A 22162-nucleotide genomic window follows, 5' to 3' on the forward strand; every position below is an offset into this window, starting at 1 on the left:
TTAAGGGGTGATATGATAGCCATGTTCAAATATATAAAAGGATGTCACATAGAGGAGGGAGAAAGGTTGTTTTCTGCTGCTTCAGAGAAGCGGACACGGAGCAATGGTTCCAAACTACAAGAAAGAAGATTCCACCTAAACATTAGGAAGAACTTCCTGACAGTAAGAGCTGTTCGACAGTGGAATTTGCTGCAAGGAGTGTGGTGGAGTCTCCTTCTTTGGAGGTCTTTAAGCAGAGGCTTGACAACCATATGTCAGGAGTGCTCTGATGGTGTTTCCTGCTTGGCAGGGGGTTGGACTCGATGGCCCTTGTGGTCTCTTCCAACTCTATGATTCTATGATTCCCGCCGGTACCTATTTATCTACTTGCACTTTGATGTGCTTTCAAACTGCTAGGTTGGCAGGAGTGGGGACCGAGCAACGGGAGCTCACCCCATCGCAGGGATTCGAACCGCCGACCTTCTGATCGAAAGCCCTAGGCTCTGTGGTTTAGACCACAGCGCCACCCCTGAAGCCTTCATCTCAAGAGGGGCTTGTCCTTCTCAGCACCATAGCTTTTGATTCAGAGGCATCCTAAGCACCATCCCTGTATCTCTCTGTAACAGTCTGCTCCAGCCAGCCAGCATTATTATTGGTGCTTTTTTTCTTTAAAAATGTTTAGGGGTACTCTCATTTTGACTCAATAAAATCACCATTTTATAATTCAAATTGGGAAAAATACAGTAATTGGACAAAAGTACAAAGATTCACAAAATCTTTAGGGGTATGCATACCCCTGCATACCCCCAGAAAAAAGCACTGATTATCATTATTAACTTTGTATTATTATTTATTAAATTTGTATACTGTATCGCCCTTCACAGGGCGGTTCACAACATAAAAACAAAAAGTTAGAACACAAAATATATAATAAAAGCAAGAGTGGCTGCCTTTGAATCCCTGCATGGAGTTCTGCCTAATTTCTTCTTCCTTGTTCCCAGAACACCTTGCCAAACACCTCTGTGAAAAAGGACAACTTTTTTCTGTGTGAAATCACACCAACTTTGCTCAGGCAACCACCCCCTCAGTTACCACTAGGGTCTTTTTCTTGAAGGCAGCCCTGTATTGGGAAGTTTTTTATGTTTGACATTTTTTTATTTTTGATATTTTACTGGAAGCTGCCCAGAGTGGCTGGGGAAGCCTAGCCGGATGGGTGGGGTATAAATATTATTATTATTATTATTATTATTATTATTATTATTATTATTATTATTTTGCGATGTATCAGTTGTAGGGCCTTCATCTCCCTTTGCTGCTCTGTCTTGTAGAAGAACAAGCTCAACCTGTCAGCTCACCTTAATTCTCAAAGTTCTAATTAAATCCCTGCACCCAACAACCTAGAGGGAGAAATCTGGCACCAAGGAATCTGGGGGATCCCTGTTCCCCCACTAAAAAATAGCATAACTGCTCACAGCCTGATCCCAGAAGTATGTGTGCATCAGATTGCAGCAACAACAAAAGAGGAAAAACCAGAGAGGTTGCCTTGCCTCTTTCATCCCAGGACAAGTAGTCATGGCTTCAGTCTTGAACATAAGTAGCAGGACCATAGGTCCATCAAGCTCCGTATTATCTGCACACTGACTGAGAGCAGCTCTCCCATCATTTTCAGTGGAAGTTTTGCTCAGCCTTACCTGGAGATGGCTGGGTATTGAGTGGGCATACAGAACACATGTTCTGTCGCTGAGCTACAACCCATATAACATGCTTACCATAGGAGCCAGCTCCTAGTGGCTGAGGGGTCTTTGCCCCCTCATAAAATATTTGAGCGGCCCCCCAAAATTGATGGGCACTGCTATTCAAATGGTGTGCAGGCACCATATCATGTGTTCAGTTATGTGGGGCAGGGCTTACTTGGGCCCCACCAATATATTTTTTTAAATTGTCAGCCCTTGATGCTTACTTTGGAGTAAATACCACTAAACTCAGTGAACTCCTGAGAGAAGGCAAAATAAGGACAGTGCTTTACTAGTAATAGTTATCATTAAATAGGGACAATTGGAGCTTATGCACAGAACATGGTATTCTGTGTCATAGGCCTAGGGATTAGTCAGCTGTCTGCTTCCTGGCTTCTGTCAGGAGCTTGTCCTACACTCGAGTAGGACCCTGGCAGAGACACATGCCCAACTGGCATGTTCTCTCCCTCCTGGTCAATCGTTCGGAAGCTTCATTAGCTTTCTTCAGCCCGAACATCACAGCAACCGATGCCAACAGACATCGGCACACTTAGGGATCTGCAGAGTGTTCGCAGTTGCATAACAGACCTCAGCAACTCAGCATTTTGGATAATCTACTTTATTTACATATAAACACACACAGAGCACTGCAACATAGCTCCCTCTCTCCACCAGACGGCAAAGAGAAAGAACAAAGGACAATAGTCCCACTTCACAGAACACGGTAACACAAACATCCTGTCTCCGTCATTTACCACTCTGTGGAGTCAAAACATACACCATCATGTGACAGACAAAAATCCCATGACTGCAATCATGGAGCAGGAATTCTAACAGCTTCATCCACCTACAAAATCTGCCATAGGCAAGTAAAGGGTCAAGGAGAAGGAGTTTGAACCTGTTTACAGACAATTGTAATCACTTCTCTTCAAGATGGAGAGAAAGGGTCAACTTTACCTAATGAACCATTTACCAATATGGTAGAGCACTGATAGTCATTGTCATGTGGAGTTTTCAGTGTAAGTGGTTCTGACTGAGTTAACTGATCACAACCCCAAGGGTAGAATACCTTACTCCCTTGACAGTTTCCAGATCAAGGGAAGTCATACTCCTGCTCTATTCTGCCTTGGCCAGATCATACCTGGAGTATTGTGTTCAATTCTGGGCATTATTTAAGGAGGATATTGACAAGCTGGAACTTGTGCAGAGGAGGGTGAACAAGATGATCAAGGGTTTGGAAACCAAGCCTTATGAGGAACAGTTGAGGGAGTTGAGTATGTTTAGCCTGGAGAAGACAGACGAGATATAGCCTTCTTCAAATATCTAAAGGGTTGTCACATGGAAGATGAAACAAGCTTCTGCTCTGGAGGGTAGGACCTGAACCAATGAATTCAAATAATAAGGTAGGAGATTCCAACTGAACATCAGGAAGAGACCCATCTTAATCTGGTTTAGCCAGTCAGTTGAAGCTGTTGCTGGTGTGTGGCTGCTGACATCTTCTCACAGGTGAGAGCTGAGTGCAGTGTGGGGACCAATGGTGGAAAAACACCCCCAGAAGGAGCATGTCATGTCCCCCACCAGAGGTACTAACCCTTCCCTAACACCCCATATGGCCCAAACTCATAATGCCGTTATACAAATTTACGACGTGGCTCAACTTGGGAGTATTGCACACCGTTCTGGTTGCCTCACCTCAGAAAGAAGGCTGTGGTGCCAAGAGGCAGAGATGGCCACCAAACTGGATGGCTTTAAAGAGGATTAGATAATTCAGGAAGGACAAGGCTGTTCATGGCTGGTAGACATGAGGACTTATGTTTTTCCTCTACTGTTGTAGGCAGCGTGCTTCTGAAGGCCAGTTGCTCAGAATCCCAGGTAGGGAGAGTGCCACTGGCTCAGGTCTTGCTTGCAGGCTTCAAGAACAGAATGCTGGACTAGATGGGCCATTGATGGATCCAGCAGCCTCTTGTGTACACTACGTTGTTGCTGCTGCTGCTACTACTACTACTACTACATTAAGCTTCACAGCATTAGTAACCCTTTCTGAGGCCAAGTGATCCCCCACTTTATTATCAATCTCAAGTTATTGGCAGCAAGGGATTTCCCCATACCCCCCCCCCCAGCTTCTCATTCTTCATCATGGTTGAGGTATTTAAATACCACCTGATATTTAGTGAAGTAGGATTGAAATTTGGTATCCTGGTTTGCTGTTTTTATTTCATTCTGCAACTCTCTATTACGTTTTCTTTTTCTGTTACGTACCTGCTTTTTCTGTTTCTACATGTTTGTGTGGGCAACACTAAAATTCAATAAAAAGTTGGAATGTTCAAAGAAAAGGCATTCAAGGGGCAGTTAAGCAGCAGTTCATCATTAACCCTTTAGGTGTGCTCAAGGGGAAGCAACAGAACAGGCAGGACCTGCAAACTTTATTGGGAAATGGGATTTACTTGAGAGTAAACCTTTAAAATTAATATTGACTACAGAGAAAGATGTTGCTGGATAATACATTGCCATACTGAGTGATATTTGGAACCTCTATTTTAATTCTACTTCCATCTGATTATAGACCAGTACTTAAGGTGCTGTGAAACAACCCACCTGGGACAGAATGGGAAACTGCAAATTAAAGTTGAGGAGACAGAGTTTTGTGACAACTCCTTTAGCCCATAAATGCATAAAGATGTTTATGTTAAATTTTCTAATTTGGGGCTTTTGTAGTCACTTGGTGCATGAATCCTGACAAAACGTAGATCTCTTTGTGAAGGACAAAAAGCTATAGCCCTCTTCAGGTGTTACGGAACCCATGTGAAGACTGACTGTAGTGAAGAGCCTCTTGCAGAGACTCTGTACATATACTGGAAACCAGGGTTCTAGACGTTCTCACGTGCATAAGCTCATGGCTAGGCAAGCAGTAGCAGCAGCATTCTGAACTAGTTGCAGCTTCCAAACCATCTTCAAGACAAGTCCCGGTGGCTTAGCTGAAGAAATAGAGAGCAGGGTGTGTCATCCTCAGCATATTGATCACAGCCTCTTCCAAAGCTCCAGATAGACAACCGCTCCCTTAGAAGGCTTGCATATAAACTATCATAAGTGATAAAAACTGGTCCAACATTTATCCCTGATAAATAAATGAATGCAGCAACAATGACCTTTTTAGTATATTTTATTTAGTATAACTATAGAGCCTTTAAAATGAAGCGTAAGTTGCACAGGAATGTCAATAGTTTCATAAATAAATAGATCAGTGATGCCTGGGGATTGGGGGAAGGATGCAATTCAGTTCATATTTAAAGGCAAATATAACGAATTCACACTTCTTGAAACAATACATGAACTGAAACAGCTATCCTTTGGAATTCGCACTTATCCAAATTTTACAAACTGTGTTTATCAAAAGGTATACAATAGGAGAAATTGCGTATAAAAACATACATATTAGTGAAAATAACATATAAAATGCATTATATTAGGAGGGACTGCTTGCAATAATGTGTACACTGGTCAAAACCTCATAAAAATGTGTTTGAAAAGAAATTCACACTGCTGTAAAATTCTGGTGAATTTTCCTGAGGATTTTTAAAATGCAAATTTAAGATTAGATAAATGAGAAACAGAGAGATCCTTCCATCCCTAGTGAATTCACACATGCTGACTTTCTAGATGACATGGTAGCAAAGTAGAACAAGGAACATTCCAGTATGATCTGTTCAGCACAGCAACATGCATGTAAGAGCGATGGACAGAAAGAGTGGCTATGCATCCCCCCGCCTTATACTTTAGTTATATCAAATGCTTTGCTTTCCTCTTCCTGTGAGACCCATCACACATCAGCCATATTCTGCAGAGTATCAGGGCTTGTCTTCTAAGTGCAGGCTGTCTCCTTCCTCTGAGACTGCTTACAGGAAACAGCTTATGGGGTTGTCTGCAAATGAGAAGAGCATTGTGACAGTCTTTGTCTCTCTCACAATTATGGCTATTCTTGTTCTGCACCCCACTCCAAATCAAGGAAGGGCCTTGCATCTCAACAGGTCACATTTCATTCTTTAGGACAGGCATGTCCAAAGTCCGTTTCGGGGCCCTGTGGAAGTTTATCTCCTGGGGTAAAATCCTTTAAAAAAAAGCTCAACAACTTCAATCTTAAAGTCCTAAAGGTCGGCCCTCATGCATGTTCACTTCATAAAATCTGCCCTTCTTTGAAAAAAGTTTGGACACCCCTGCTCTAGGACAAAGGAAAGGGGCTACAATTAAAAACATATTTGAGGAACATTCCTCCCCTCTAAACATTGGGTTTACCTGGACAGAGAGCAGATTTAACCCTTCTCTCAATGTACGTGAAGAAGTGCTGCCATTAAAAAAAAGAAGAAAGCAGATACTTCCAGGTGTGAGCCTCCTAACACAAGTTCAGACCCAAGTTCTCTCTGTATGGATGTTTGGTGTGTTAGCTTCCATGCATTCCCTCTTATATAGTCATGGATATTTATTGCTATCCTGCCGATTACATCTATAGTGCTGGGCAGAGACTGATGGAATGTATTTGGAAGAGTTTTTTCACCCCTCCTCCCTTTGCCCTCCACAGCCTTTTCTGTTCTGGGCATGTGTACAGGTATTTCTCATACCCTCCAACATTTCTCCAATGAAAATTGGGACATCCTATTATTATTATTACCCTTAAGCTTTCCCCCTTAGCATTTATTCTGTGATTTGGCAAATATTTCCTGTGGGCCCTAACTCCTAAAGGAGGCCCATCCTTACATATCACACATGGTCATCTTTTGCCTTGTCCGCTGGTGAGTCTCAGTCTGTTCAGTTCACAGAGATGTTGATTTCTGGTCCTTTTTCTTGGTACATAAGTTCAGACTAAAAAGGAACAAAGGCCAAGGAGTTAATAAAGTGACAGACAAGGTAGCACACACACACACTTTTGGTTTTCCCTGCCTCTGAAAAGCCACTTCCAAAGGGTGAAGTGACAGGAGAGAGAATGGGTGAAGGAGACCCAGGTTCTCAGTGGGTCTCAAGAGCAAGGTCCAGCTTCAGAGTGGCACCCCCAGACCTTTCTACCCAGCAGGAAGCTTCTAATCTAGGTCCATGGAAAGAGATGCCAACTCTTCTCCTGAGAAATAGGATTTGCAAAAACCACGCACCCTGTCAGAAATATCAGCTTCGTGGCCTTAGCTGGCAAAACTGCAAGGAAAGCTAGGCTGCAAACTCAAAACATTCCTGTGGATTGCTGACTAATGCCAGGGAGGTGGACTTTAAAGCTCACTCTTTCTTGCTCCCAAGTTGGCACAACCCTCCGAATGGCCAAAACGGACTGGATTATTACACTAGTACCATTTGGCCCCTAGACTACAATTACTGGTGAAGAGTGAGGCAGCACTAAGATCTGAGTAAGGAAGGATCCAGAAGAATAAAGAGCAGCTCCCTGGAGATGGCGCACCCGTGTGTGCCTCTGTACACACAAACACATTTGAATTAGTCTTGCCACCTTGTCCTTTCAAAGGATAAGTTTTGTGATAGGATAACTTTCCATGGGTACAATAAGAACACAGATGGTGGGACCATTGGAGTTTCGCTTTGAATGGATGTGGGGGACTGGTTCCTACAGGTATACACATAGCATAGATTTGACAGATGTATTTCTGTGACAACCAACAAATTCCTTCAGTTTTGTGCCCACCAATACCAAAGAACAGAGTCAGGCAGCCTGACACTTCTCAAAACTCAAGCATCAACATATTTGATTGACTTGTTCCGTTCTTTGAAGTGGTCTGATAGAGTATTTCCCCTCTTTATAAATGGACTTAATAATGAAAAAGAGACTGGTACTCACGAAGAGTTCTGAACCAGCCACACGGTGGTTTCATCAGCCCCTCACGGCACATAAGATGGTTACATTGGTTTACTTCCTTCCTTGCTCCATCACATTGGCATGTTGAGATTGGGGGGGGGGGGTGTAATTTCTAGCCAGTTCGGCCCCATCCCCAACCTCCTCTACCCCCATAATTTTAGTGCTGCTTGCTTACATCCTCATTGTCACTCTCGTCCTGATCTTGCTTCCTCTTCAGCTTTTCTTCTTCTTCTTTCCTGTCCTTTTCTGGCATGATGTCATCCAGCCAAGCCAGGTGCTGTAAGGAGAAGATGTACTCCATTCCCTTCCGTATACCCACTAGAGCCAGCAGCTAGAAGACCAGAACATCACCACACAAAGTTTTATTATGATTATTAATAACTCACATAGCACTATCAATGCACGCAGAGTAATTGAAGCAACATGATAGGTCCCTGCCCACAAGGAGCATGCAATATCTATTTTGACAATTGGAGAGACAATAAAAAGAGAATGGGGGGCGAGGAAAGAAAATGAAAGAAAGAAAGAAAGAAAGAAAGAAAGAAAGAAAGAAAGAAAGAAAGAAAGAAAAGAAAGAGAAAAAGGCATTTGAGCAAGCAGAGTTATGCGTATTTAGGTTTTATTTGGGGATGAGGGCTAAGGGGGTTTTGCTAAAAGCTGCATCCTGTAAAGGGGGCAGGGCTTGAGAAAAAACCGGAAGAAGAAAGGCAACACCATGCAGGTGTCTTGAGGGGGAATGCAAGTCATGGGGGGCCTTAGGGTCACCTAAGAGAGCAGGAGACCTTTGGGTGGCTGAGCATGAGGTGTTGGGGGAGAAAAGGCAACAGCAGGGAGATAACAGGAAACAAGGGCAAAAACGTAGAGCTGGGAAACTTCAACAAAGTAAGAATAAGGAGTTTATGCTAGACATGAAAAGGATTAGAAGTTGAAATAGGGATCTGAGGGAAGGAATCACATGATCAGAGCAATGAGAGAGAGAAATTACCCTGGCAGTAGAGTTTTGGATCTCAGTGAGAGGGCAGAATGTCATTAGTCAAAGATGGTTGCATTAGTCAAAGCAGGAGATAACTAAAGCACAAACCAGTTTAGCCGACAGGGCAGAGAACATTTTGCAATGCTGTATAGTGAGAAATAGCCTGGCTTGGCAACAGATTGGATATATGGAGAAGGGAAGAGGGAGGAACTAAAGATAAAGCCAAGATGTCATTCCTGGTGAACAGGTTGGGTAGCAACACGGAGAATGGTGCTGGGGCTCAACAGTTTGTGGTACTTTCCGTGGTACTTTTAGGCAAAGGTGGGCTTATTCTGAAATATAAAGCCGCTAAGGTCTCTCTCCCCCTCCCCCCCGATGCGCTTTTGTGCCTTAAAAAAATGCCACCTTCTAGGGATGGTGAAGAAATGCAATTCACTTAACATTTAAGACCAAATTTATGACATTTGCATTTACCAAATCAATACATGGACTGCGGGTTCATCCATACTCGTGCTGCTTTCCTCCTTACCGCTGAATCAGGGCAACTGTCAGTCAAGTTTTCTGCAGGTTGACCTTTGCTCCAATTCAGCAGTAAAGAGAGAGGTTTTTCTCAGGTAAAGCAGCAGGGCAAACGGAAAAACTCTTGGGCTGGTTCTCTTGAGGCACCGGTCAAGCGGAAGTGCGAACGAGGCTTGATACGTGACCACCCTTCAAAAGTCACACTTCTCTGAATTTCACAATGTAGTTCTCTAACCAAACAATGTTTACAAAAACACATAGATGTGGGAAAGGAGTGCATAAAAATGAACAAATTGTTGAAAATAGCATCCAAAAATGCATCGTGTCAGGAGAAATTGCCTGCAAAAATGTGTATGCAAGTGAAAACCATGCAAAATGTGTTTATAAGGAGAATGTACACTAAAATGTTGAAGAATTTTTGTGAGGATTTGAAGCAATGACTTGATTGCCCCGTTTTCTCTGAAATTTGGTAAAGAATGCTGATGGAAACGGCATCATTCCCATGGACATTCTGCCCCAAATGTTAAGGGAATGCCACTGGGCTACTAAGGGCAGCCAAGACAGTGCTCAAAGTGGCAGCAAAGTGTTTTTTCTGATTAAAAAGCAAAACACAAATGTAGCCACCATACGACAGCTATCAAGACCTATTGAAGCTCCAATAATGAAATATTACTTTTATAAATACCAATATAAAATTTCTGTGGAAGTAGAATACTGACACGGGTTATAAAACAGTCAAATAATATTTGGTAAATATTCGGCAAATAGCAGACACCAGCATTTGTAAGGGAGAATTTTTAAGAGATCTTTGTGGGCAAATGCATTTTCTCTCTAGTCAGGTGTCATCAGGAGGAATCGAGGGCTAGAAAGTCCTGAGTGGGAAGGTAAAATTCACACTGTGCTAGAGTGGATAATAAAGGAGTTCAATATATAGCAAAAGCCAGGAGAGAAAGTAGTTGGGCAAATTCTCTCACTGAATCCACAGGTGGAGCAACCAGAAGAAACTCATCCCTGCCCTAAAGACTCTTACCATTAATGGAAAGATTATGGCAGCTGCCGTCGATTTAATGATCCACAAAACAGCCAGGCAGAGCACCTGGATGAAGGTGAAGAGATGCACTTGGCGTAGAGGAACATGACGGAGGTAAATGAAGTCCGGCTGGTGTTTGGCAGGCATGAGCAAGAGCTGGAGTCTGTCTGTGAGCTGAGAGTAGAGGAAAGCAAGAGACATGATGTGGAGAACCTGTAGGCACCAAATACTCCTTAGGGGAACTCCAGTTCACTGAAAATGTTAGTTTTACTAAAGTAGGCATAGTGTATTGGTTAAGAATGAGCTGGGAAGCACTTGGTTGAGATCCTAACTTGGCTATATTTAGTAGTATCATTAGGCAAGCCACTGATAGCTTAGCATCAACCCTTATATCTGAACTATGGGGATGATACTAGCCTACCTTACAAGGCTGTTGTAAGAATCACTGAGATGTGAATCATTGTAAATTATATTATTCTATTCTGCCAACAGCCCCTGGATTAGAGGCACTCTTTTGGGGATTCCTATATGTTTTAATGTGATACCAAAGATAACACAAGAATAAAGCTCAGAGCAGATCCCTCAGTTGCATCACAAGCCCAGCTTCCTCCCAGGTTCACAGTTAAAATGACAGATCTGTCTTCCAGGGAATGAAATGCTGGCTAAGCCATTGGTCATTCCCTGCCCCTTATGCTTCAGATGGGCTCCTTTTAAAAAAAGCACTGCATATATGATTCACCATACCTAATTAATGATAAAATGTGTTTTTAAAAAAACCATACAATGGAAACCACATTTCCACAATGCCGTATTCCCAGACCATGCTCCTTTAACACTAAAATATTGTATATAGGTGCAGACGTTCATATACATACATACATATATACATACATACATGCATGCATACTGTGTATGTGTACACACACACACACACACACACCTAACATGACTCTTTCCCTCCCCCAAAGATATATATACAAGCTGCCTCTGGGGAAACTTGGAGGAGCTTTTAGAAAGGCTGCCGCCACCCCCTCCCTTCCTCAGGACCCCTCCTTGTTGCTCCACAAGGCCGCTACGTGAAGAAGTTCTCAAGTCCATTTTTAAAGCCTATTTTATAGGTGGGAGGAGGAGGAGGAGGAAACCCTCCCTCCATTTTTTCCTCTCATCTCCAGTCACAAAATAAGCAACGGCAACACAGGTAAAAATCTAAATACTTTATTTCATTTACACTCCTAAGATTTTTTTTGGGGGGGGGGGGTCCTGTACTGCATAAACTCATCAAGGTCTCACTGAACCCAGAAGTTTGGGGAACCCTGTTCTGGCCAGACACAACTCACATTCTTCCATCTTGCACAGTCTTCAATAGCTGCCCTACTGTGGGAGCTAGAAATTGGTCACAGCACCTCCTTCCCCACAATCCAAAAATGCTTCCCCTGCTGTTTTGCACTCACCTGAATGCTGCTGAGTGCAGACACGCCCATGTAGAGGAAGATGCCATACAGCACAGGCATTGGGATAAACTGAGGGGAAATCAAATCCAAAATATAAGTATGACTACACAAAGAGTGAATTCTAGAAAACATTACCTGTCCATGAGACCTTAAGAATGATTAGATGCAAAGAAGGGCAGAACTCCTGAACTTCTAATAATTATATATTACAGGCAATTTTGGCAGTCTTGCCGATTTAGAGTCTGCAGCAACTGTAAGAGTACTTGACAGCAGGCAAGTTTAATGTTTTGTAATCAAACCATGTCTAGAACCATCATTAGCCACTATTGGCAAGTATCTAACACAGAAGGGAGAAGAGAAGCGCTTGCAACTTACAAACAATTAAAGGCTTTTCTTACCTTGAGTACAGGTGCCAAAAACACAGACAATCCTGTTAGGATGAAGACCACCAGACCTGTCACCCTTTGCTCCCTGCAAGGAAAAGCACTTTATATTTCCACCATCTTCAGAGGCAGACCCACATATAACTTGTCACAGTAATCTAACCTAGAGGTCGCCAGAGCATAGACAACAGAAGATAGGCCATCTGTGTCCAGAGAGGGGTGCAGCTGGGCCACCAGCCAATGTAGGTGGAAAATGATACGGCCAAGGACCCTTGTCCCCTTCCTGGATCCCTGCCTTGCCGTGGCGAAGGGGCTTGAACAACTCAGAGAAGCTATGAGCTATTCCGTGCAGGGCCACCCAAGATGGACAGGTCATAGTGGAGAGTTTTGACCAAATGTGATCCACCTGGAGCAGGAACCGGCAAGCCACTCCAGTATCCCTGCCAAGAAAACTCCATGGACAAAGGCAACAGGCATATATAGGTCACAAAGAGTCGGACACGACTAAACGACTAAACAACAACAACAAGGACCCTTGTACCTACGGGACCGCCTCTCCTGGTATGCCACACGGAGGACCTTAAGGTCCACAAATAACAACACTTTAGAGGTTCCAAGCCTCTGGAGGTTAGATTGGTTTCAACTAGGGCCTGGGCCTTTTCAGCACTGGCCCCGACGTAGTGGAACTCTCTGTCACAAGAGACTAGGGCCTTGCGGGACTTGACATCTTCCCGCAAGCCCTGTAAGACAGAGCTGTTCTGCCTGGCCTTTGGTTTGGACTCAGTCTGACCCTTATGTTTCCCTCCCCTTATGGTCTTTATCAGCTGCTTTAAAATGAGGCTGCATTTTAAATTGCATTTTAACCTTTATTTTAATTCCCCCCCCCTCTTTCCCCCCTATTATGTTTTTACTATGATTTGGTGTTAGCCGCCCTGAGCCTGGCTCTGGTGAGGAGGGCGGGGTATAAATAAAATTTATTATTATTATTATTATTATTAAAAGCACTCTGCGCCACCAAGGCCTCCTGAGCCTCAAGCGACAGCTGTGGAATAAGGACGCATAATGCACCATACCTGATTCCAAGGAACTTTGGCTGCTCCCCTGGAGCGCAAGTGGTGCTCTCCTTCTTAAGGCTGTCCATGTGGGCCAAAGAAATGACTGTGGCCGACACATACCAGGGCAGACCCAGGATGGAGGTAAAGATCATCAGCAGGGAAACGCAGAAGAAATCCAGGTGAAATCCTGCCCCTTTCTGCAACAGGACAGCCATGTTAGTAACGGGAGACTCAGGCTGAAGAATACACAGTAAAGCCTTGCCTCTTATTTCCCATTTTAGGTGTCTGTTGATTTCTTGCAGCAAATACAATTTCCCCCATGACAAGCAATATAAGATGCCTCGCAGCAGCAGCCTTGGGAGTCAGAGCAGCAGAGAGGGCCAAAACAGAGTTGGAGGCCAACACACACTCCCTAAGTGGCCTTGTGGATTCTGGGAATTATATGTTCTTGTCCGAAAGTGTCCAATTCATGGCAACTGTCCTCTACCACTCATGCCTCAGCACCTTATCAGGATTGGGCTCCTATACACCCAAAGCTATTAAGAACAACATGAAGTCTCTTTTGAGTGTATTGTCAGCCGCCTAGAAAACCTTTTATAGCACAAAGGGGGCTTTGTTTGTTATCCATTTACCGGTACTCCATGACAGCTACTTGCATGATTCAGCATACCAGGAGGGATCATAAGCTGTTGGAGGAGTCAGGATGAGGAGGAGCAATTCAATTCAGTTTGTACTTCTATCCTAATCTAACAAATTCACACTCTCTGAAACGATATGCAAATTGAAACACAGCTATCCTTCCAGATTCGCACATCTGAATTTTGCAATATTTTTTCCCCAACCAAAATATCTTTTACAAAAATGCATAGATTAGGCAAAAGTGTGCATAAAAATGAAGATATTAGTGGAAGTAACATACAAAACTGCATTATATTAAGGAGAAATTGCTTGCAAAAAATGAACAATTAGTCAAAACTACAGAAATAGATGTGTTTTTAAAGAAAAACCAATGAGGATTTTTTTTTAATTCAACACATGGAGAACTGAATTTACAAACGGAAAAATTATGAACCAGAGAACTGAAATGAACCAAGAGATCCTGCCGTTGCTAGTTAGTAGCCTGACCACTTAAGCTCACCGAAGACATTGAAGATGCTCTGGTGAACAAGAACGTGCATGGGATGGTGGTGCAATTCCTATCCAACAGCCCCGTTAACTACAACAAGGTGAAAGTTTTTATTAAGCAGCATCAGAGACTGAAGGGGTTCGAGAATAAGGACAAATTACAGTGGCACCTCGGGTTAAATACTTAATTCGTTCTGGAGGTCTGTTCTTAACCTGAAACTGTTCTTAACCTGAAGACCACTTTAGCTAATGGGGCCTCCTGCTGCTGCCACGCCGCCACCGCGCGATTTCTGTTCTCATCCCGAAGCAAAGTTCTTAACCCGAGGTAATATTTCTGGGTTAGCGGAGTCTGTAACCTGAAGCGTCTGTAACCCGAGGTACCACTGTAATATGATATCCAGTCTTCTGTGCCCAGCTGGACTCTTGTACCTTTGGAAGTTGCATGATAGCTGGAGAAACATTTTAGACTTTGGGTGGCTGTGGGGGGAGGGAAGGAAACTATCAGAATCATCCCGTCTCTTTCTGGACATCATCTCCCCCTACCCCAGGTTTCACAAGTTAGAGGCACTTTACTTTGTGGAATGAATAAAAAACTAAAAGGTGCTTGGGTCATGTCTAGGTGACCATGGAAGGAAATTGCAGCTGTTCCCTAACAACCTCAAGCCAACCTTGGAGTGTTATTATTGTTATTCTTTATTACCTTTATGTACCGCCCTATGGGACGCGGGTGGCGCTGTGGGTTAAACCACAGAGCCTAGGACTTGCCGATCAGAAGGTCGGCGGTTTGAATCCCCACAATGGGGTGAGCTCCCGTTGCTCGGTCCCTGCTTCTGCCAACCTAGCAGTTCAAAAGCACGTCAAAGTGCAAGTAGATAAATAGGTACCACTCCGGCAGGAAGGTAAACGGCGTTTCCGTGCGCTGCTCTGGTTCGCCAGAAGCGGCTTGGTCATGCTGGCCACATGACTTGGAAGCTGTACGCTGGCTCCCTTGGCCAATAAAGCAAGATGAGCGCCGCAACCCCAGAGTCGGTCACGACTGGACCTAATGGTCAGGGGTCCCTTTACCTTTACCGCCCTATAGCCACAGGTATAGGATTACATAACACAAGCCAGGTTGCCCTTTTATATTTTACCATAGGAGGGCAACACAGGGAGCTGCCATACATGGAATCAGATCATTGATTCATCTTGTTCAGTAGCGTCTACACTGACACTCCAGGGTTTTAGGCTGGGGTCTATTCCAGTCCTATCTGGAGCGGTCAGGGATTGAGGTCTCAGGATCTTCTGCATGCTAAGCTTATTTTCTACCACTGAGTTACAGCCTCTTCTCTTGGCCATCTTGAACAACCAGCTGTTAGAATGATGGGTCACAGAATCGTTGACTTGGAAGGGAGCCAAGGGTCATCTAGCCCACCCCCTGCAATGCAGGAATCTCAGCTAAATTTGACAAATAAAATAAACCAATAAACAAACAAATCCTGACCATGAGAACAGAGTGAATGGCAAGATCCAAAGACTGTTTTCTGTCTCTTGTGGTAAAAGCATATGTTAGACACACATAAGTTTTGGAATCTTTGTTGTATCTGCGAATGTAAAGGACTTAAGGGCCAGACCACCAGCAGCCGGCTCAGCCATCCATCTTCCCTTTGGGGTGCAAGTTCTGTCACATCTCATGCAAACCCCAGCTGTTGGGCATATACTACAACCTTGGTCTAAAGCACTATCCTTGAGCAACTTTCCCTTGAACATAACCCCTCTCCTTTGATGGCTTGTTTTAAGCAAACAAAGCTACTGTATCACTGAGCACAGAATGTGAGGTTTAGAAAAGCATTTCCTACGTCTCTGTGGATGTTTCTAGGTGGCTGTTTCTCCAAGGAAAGAGAATTGGCCTTCCAGGCTAATCCTGTCTGTCCATTTGGTCTAGCCATGATGGGTGCAGGGTCTGGCTCAGGCCCCATGTGGCTTGGGACACCATGTGTGCTGATTCATTGAACCCTAACCCTTGGCTCCCTCTGGAAGAACTTCTGCCACGTCAAGAAGCTGGCAGTCAACAAAGCAAAACACAGGCGCATGCACAGCCGACGTCTGAGCCAGCTAAGAGCAAGAGGCCACACAGCACAGAAATGCCAGGCACTCCCTCAGACAACCCAACCAGAGGAACCAGTTTCTGCTCGCAAAGAGGAGTATGGGTAGAACTGCAGCCCATTAACCCAGCAGGGAATGCTGTGGGAAGAGTGGCTGCTAAGCTCTCTACTCCACAGAAGGGTGAGACTGGTGGTGCACACCTGGAAACACAGCTAGACTGTTCTTTTTTGCAATACAGATCGAATCTGGGATTGTTGTTTTTTTTTGGGGGGGGGGACACACACCAGAATGCCTTTCATTAAAAAAAAATATTGGACAGATACAGGATTGGTAGGGATTGTGGCTGACGTAATGTATAGTGCTGGTTTTGACCTTTAAAGCCCTTCACGGCCTAGGACTCTTGTACCCACGGGACCAACTCTCCCAGTCTGCCCCACGGAGAGCCTCAAGGTCCATAAATAGCAACACCCTAGTGGTCCCGGGCCCTAAGAAAGTCAGATTAGCCTCAACCAGAGCCAGGGTCTTCTCAACACTGGCACCGGCCTGGTGGAACGCTCTGTCTCATGAGACCAGGGCCCTGTAGGATCTGATTTATTTCCGCAGGGCCTGTAAGACAGAGTTGTTCCGCCTGGCCTTTGGATTGGAATCAATTTGATCCCCTTCCCCTCTTTCCTTTTTCCTTTCTCCTTCTGTGATGGGACTCCTATTTGGGGACTTCCCTGGCTTTTTCTGGCCCACATAGGACCAGTCTGGAAAGTTGGCCTTGGTGAAGATTTGATGTTTTCATCCCCAAAAAGTTTTTTATTTGAGTTTCTACTGAAATGAGGCTGCATTTTAATGTTGTATTTTAATCTTGTTTTTAAGTTGTATTTTAATCAATTGTTTTTATACCTGGTGTTAGCCACCCTGAGCCCAGTCTTGGCTGGGGAGGGCGGGGTATAAATTATTATTATTATTATTATTATTATTATTATTATTATTATTATTATTATTACACAGCTTCCCAAACCAATGGTGGGAACGCACTGGATACAGAATAAATGGGAGTGTGTACACAACCTATGTCTCTTTATTAACATATGCTGGTGTGGAAGGAACTCTGCCCCCAACTCCCAAGAATGTTAGATCAGCTGCTTCAGGAGTGGGTGGGTAGCATTTCTAAGGAGATACAACAGGCCCGTGAACTTGCACCTGGGCTTTGCACCTGACCATTGCACTTGCACCTGACCATTTGCCTATCTTCAGGTTTTGAAAGACAATGGCCAGGCTCTTCCCAATACCTGAAGGGCCTCTCAGTTTTGTGTGTAACTTCGCATAAGCAAGATTCTCAGCACAATCTGGGGTCCAGCACAGAATTCAGAATTCTAATTTTTTTAAAAGAACATTTTAAAGCTTTGTGGCTTTGAAGGATAAATCGATATTTTTAAAGGCCTGAAGGTATTGCCTTCTCCACAAGCTTGAAATACATACTAGCTTCAGAATAAAGCACGCAAAAGAGGAAATCTACATAAATCACTAGCAAATTTGAGTTATCATATAGGCACAGGAGTACGAATGAACATACATAAAATATAAGGTGGACTAAAGGTGGAATAATAGCATGGGTAATGAAAGATGGTAGCATGTTTTCAGGTATAGTTGAGCCAGATAAGCCAAACCACATTCTGACATTACAAAGCCTGAATATTCTAATTACTAATAAAATAAATAAAATTCAGCAGCCTCTGATGCCAAGATCTAAAAGAGCTCTACAGCGGTAATAAACAGTTCCTGGAGGGAAGAGTCGAGCACACAGCATGGCCCCAGATAGTCACGAGTGATACCTTATAATACCAATTTGTATTATGAAGCATCAATAAAAGTATACAATAAAAGAGGTAGGAGGTTATCAAGAGAAATAATAACTGGACTGGGGGAAAAAGAACCCTTTAAAATGGTGAGGAGGGGGAAAAACTTTGCATGTGCTCCACTTCCAATGGTTCATATAATCTAGCAGACGTTTTCACAAGGAAAATACAGGAGCAAACCTTTGCTTTAAAAAGAAGAGTTAAGCAATTTCCATGCACCAAAAAGCATGAAAACTACAAGATTGTTAGTTGTGACAGGCTACCTTGTGACTGTGGGGTGACTGATAGGTGTAGGATGAGGGAAATATACTGCTGCATCCAGCACTCAGAACTAGGAGATGGGCAGCCGACAGAAATCTCAGTCTGTCTCCTCCATTTCTTCCAATTTTTTAAACTGACGTCAGGCCAGAATGAAGGGAAGCCTGGCCACTGCTGTCTGCAGCAGCTAGAACTGGCGCATTGCAACCTCTGAGGTGAGTCACAGGGACAGATTTGCTTTGAAGCAGATGTTCAATGGCTGTTTACTTCTTTGGGAAAATCTATCACAGCACATACCTGAGAGAACCGAGCACTGACCTGAAGCTTATACTCCTTGCGGTTGAGAATGACAGCTGTTATTTGCTGGTCCATGAAGATGAGGATAATGACCAAAATGGCAGGCACTGACGATGCCAAGCATATCCACCAGGAGTTTGCTCCAAACGGAAACACAACCCAGCCTCTCTCAGGGTTTGTAGGCTGTAGAGAAAAGGTTGATTGGGAAAAGTTAGTAGGGCCCAGGCTTGATCAAGGGCATGCGGCAAGCTTATGGAACAAAAGGGCAAGTGGACCCAAAAGTACGGAAACCGGTAGTCTAGAAGATGCAGCTGGCTTAAGGGTGGCCGCCAGGACGAAGGCCATTTGTCCCAGCCTCAAGTGCTGGTTGAGGCAGAAGACTTATCTGAAGCTCTGCTTCTGCATCTGAAACGGGCTCATTGTCTTCTTGTCCCTGCCAAGGGATCCCGCTTGAATCCCAATTCATTTAACGTAAGACTGGCAGAGAAATGTCAGGCGCCGGTTACTCCAAGTGCAGAAGCACCTGCAAAGCCAGCCTCCTTGGTGGTGGCTTCTCCGACTCTGAAATCCCTCCCTGGAGAAGCCAGACTGGCTCCCTCCTTGCTGTGCTTCCTCCTATGGCAGGTGAAGACCTCCTTAGTCCAACAGGCTTTGGGGAACTGACTGGTTTTAATTAAAGGGCTGGTGCTGCGCTGGGTTTTTTTATTGTAAATAAAAGACATACAGATAATTATATTTTATATTTTATATTTAGGTGTAGCTTTAATTCTATAAGTTTGAGTTTTAGCTGCTCCTATTTTATCTGTAAGGCACCTTGAGTCCTTGCCAGGGAAAAGGGCTCAGTATAAATGGATTAATAGTGATAAGGATAATATATAGGGCCCCGATCTCGGCCCTGACGTTTCACCCACAATGCACAAGCTGCCTCTTGGCTGCCTGTTAGGAGGAGAGACCAGGAGCTCCCTCCCACGCCCCTCCTTTGGGAGGCAGGCAGGCAGGGCTGCTCCCCACGAAGCCTCAGTTAATCCTTAGTTAATCCTTCCACACCTAGGCCTGCAGCAGGGCAGCTCAAGTTTGGCCCTGATCCACCAGCCGACTCCTGCTTCCCTGCTCACAGTGCCGCCAGGGAACAACCATGGCAGGGCTGCTTGCCTTTGGCTCAGTTACGATGCCTGTAGTCTGTGCAGGCCTCAAAGACCTTAGTTTTATACCCATCTAACTGTCCTGGGTTCCCCCAAAGAATCCAGGCAACGGAAGCCTGAGACATGCACATCTCCCTCCCAGGGGTCCCTGGAGAGCGGGGATGGAGTCAGCAATCTTTCAAACATCGGGACATTGCCCCGCATTTGTGCTAAAGAGTCTAAGACAGCAGTTCCATTTACACTTACTTGGGAGTAAGTCCTACTTAAATCATTGGAGTTTATTTCTGAGTAAACATAGACTCGGCTATAAAGCTATGCCATATATATTTGTCGGAAGCAATAAATGAATAATTGATCCAGGTGCAGGAAATATTTGAGGAGTACCAAACAAGACAGCAGATCCTGCCCTGCAAAATTTGCAACCTAAAAGGTGGCTGGCTGTGCACAGCCCTGATTGGCTGAGACGTGTGCAAGACGTTGCAACACTGTCTTTTCCTCCCCAGAGCACTTCTAAACTACAGTACCTGAAAGTCGATTGCATCAGTGTTCAATCAGTGTGTATTTTATTTAATAAACCAACATGCCACACGGAGAGGCAAGACAATCAATTTGAATCCATGCTCAGTTTGCCAATCAGTATGGCTGTTATTTGTAGTCCAAATACAGGAGATTTATGGGCTTATCGGTGGGGATATCCTGCACTTCTTGAGTTTGGAGTTGCTGATTTATGTATCAGTGTAGCTGCCCACAATGTGCAGCGCTTGTCTGAACTCACCCTGTACACGGTGAGTTCTGTCAGAGGCATGGCCAGGCAACCACCTCAGGCAGCACAATCCACAGGGGCTGCAGATCTGGTGGACGGCTGCTTGGTGAATATGAGGTGCTGCTAGTTTCCTCCCCATCCCCACTGTTCCCAAAATACAGTCATGCCTTGGTTTTCAAACAGCTTAGTTCTCAAATGTTTTGGCTCCCGAACATCACGAACCTGGAAGTGACTGTTCCGGTTTGCAAACAATTTTTGGAAGCTGAACGTCTGACGGGGTTTCTGCAGCTTTCAGGAAGCTCCTGCAGCCAATCAGAAGCAGTGCTTTGGTTTAAGAACGTTTTGGAAGTTGAATGGACTTCCAGAACGAATTCCGTTCAACTTCCAAGGTACAACTGTAGATCTTTATCCCCTTCCCCTTATTCCTGATTTCACTCACCCCTTCTTTCCTGCTTGGGGGCGGGGGGAGGCAGCATTTCGTGGCTTGCCTCAGGTGCCAAAATGTATTGGGCCAACCCTAGTCAGAAAGAGGCTTTCCTTCCCATCACAGCCATCCTTCCCTTTTGGGGGCAGCTGCCTCAAGAAGCCATGAGTCATAATCGTGAGCCTCTTTAGCCGTAGGCCACCTCCTTCATTTCAGTGCTTCTGCCCTTTTGCCTTTAAGCAGCTGGACACAAAGCAGAGTTTAGAAGGTATTGCATTCACCATCACGCCCATTCTATTTCCATGCCAGGAAAAGCTTCCACTGCTCCACTTCTGTGTTTCAGGTGGCTTACAGAAGCCCAGGAGTATCCCATGGCTTCTCTCAGTGTTCTTCCCCAGTCCCGTAATTTCCCCCTTCCCTGTGTGGCTGTAATGAGCAGCACTGCAAGTGTGCTACTCAGGGACAGCTGCTACCTCTCCTTCTGCTGCACTGGAGAATTTTTGAGGTATGTGCAATTTCTCCAGGTTCTGCCTAGACACAGGAGGTGTGCCCTTTTATACCCAACAGACACTATAGTTTGGTGGTTGAGGGTGTAACTTGAGAGCCAGGAAGTTCCTAGTTCAAACCTTGCTGTTAAGTCACTAGGTGGCTTTATGCAAGCCGTGTCTCTCAGCCTCGGTTCTCCATCTGTGGCATGGAGCTAGTACTGCTGACCTTCTTCACAGGCTGCTTATAAGAATTACAAAATTGCTGTGTGTTATTACTCCTCTTGGCGCACTTCCAAGAGGGACAGAGGGTGGGTCAGTCAGTCAATCCCTAAGGAACCAAGTGGTATAAATGGGCAAATTTTCCACAGCATACTCCTAACCAATGTTAGCAATATGTTGCATTACTTTAATCCTGTCCAGGTGCAGAAAACTGGTTCTTCTCTGACTCCTGCCGTTCTTGCCTTCTGTACTGAGCCAGTCAACAATGTGTTACTTAATCCATGTTAATACACACTAATTAAAAGTATGCCCATTGCGCAGCATGAGACATTCACACCCACACAGTGAAGTGGCCCTTCCCACTTCCTTTTGAGAATAGTACTGGTGCTACAAGAGACCCAGAAACTGCACCGCACTGCCGGATCTTTTGTTTTATCCCCTGCTGTCAAGAAGGCACAGATGATGCCCAAATAACCTCTGCTGAGCTCAGGGACCAAAGATGGACTACAGATGCCAAACAGAACTCTTGCAAGACATTCTTATTTT

General features: G+C 44.5%; 1 protein-coding gene across 2 annotated transcripts in view; it reads right to left on the minus strand.

Annotated features, from left to right (window-relative positions):
* Positions 1-4856: 4856 nt before the first annotated feature.
* The window catches only part of SLC4A9 (solute carrier family 4 member 9), a 38007-nt gene continuing 20701 nt past the window's right edge, over positions 4857-22162 (minus strand). For both annotated transcript variants that reach the window (XM_081872640.1, XM_081872639.1), the window contains exons 15-22: positions 18602-18763; positions 12987-13165; positions 11929-12001; positions 11531-11599; positions 10080-10253; positions 7733-7888; positions 6462-6566; positions 4857-5631 (exon numbers count right to left, since the gene is read on the minus strand). In XM_081872640.1, coding sequence (XP_081728766.1) covers positions 6513-6566; positions 7733-7888; positions 10080-10253; positions 11531-11599; positions 11929-12001; positions 12987-13165; positions 18602-18763 — 867 coding nt within the window. In that variant the 3' untranslated portion in view covers positions 4857-5631; positions 6462-6512. The remainder of the gene's footprint in view (positions 5632-6461; positions 6567-7732; positions 7889-10079; positions 10254-11530; positions 11600-11928; positions 12002-12986; positions 13166-18601; positions 18764-22162) is intronic.

This window comes from Podarcis erhardii (assembly GCF_964252035.2).
Source record: "Podarcis erhardii genome assembly, chromosome: 8".
In the NCBI taxonomy this organism is placed as follows: Eukaryota; Metazoa; Chordata; class Lepidosauria; order Squamata; family Lacertidae; genus Podarcis; species Podarcis erhardii.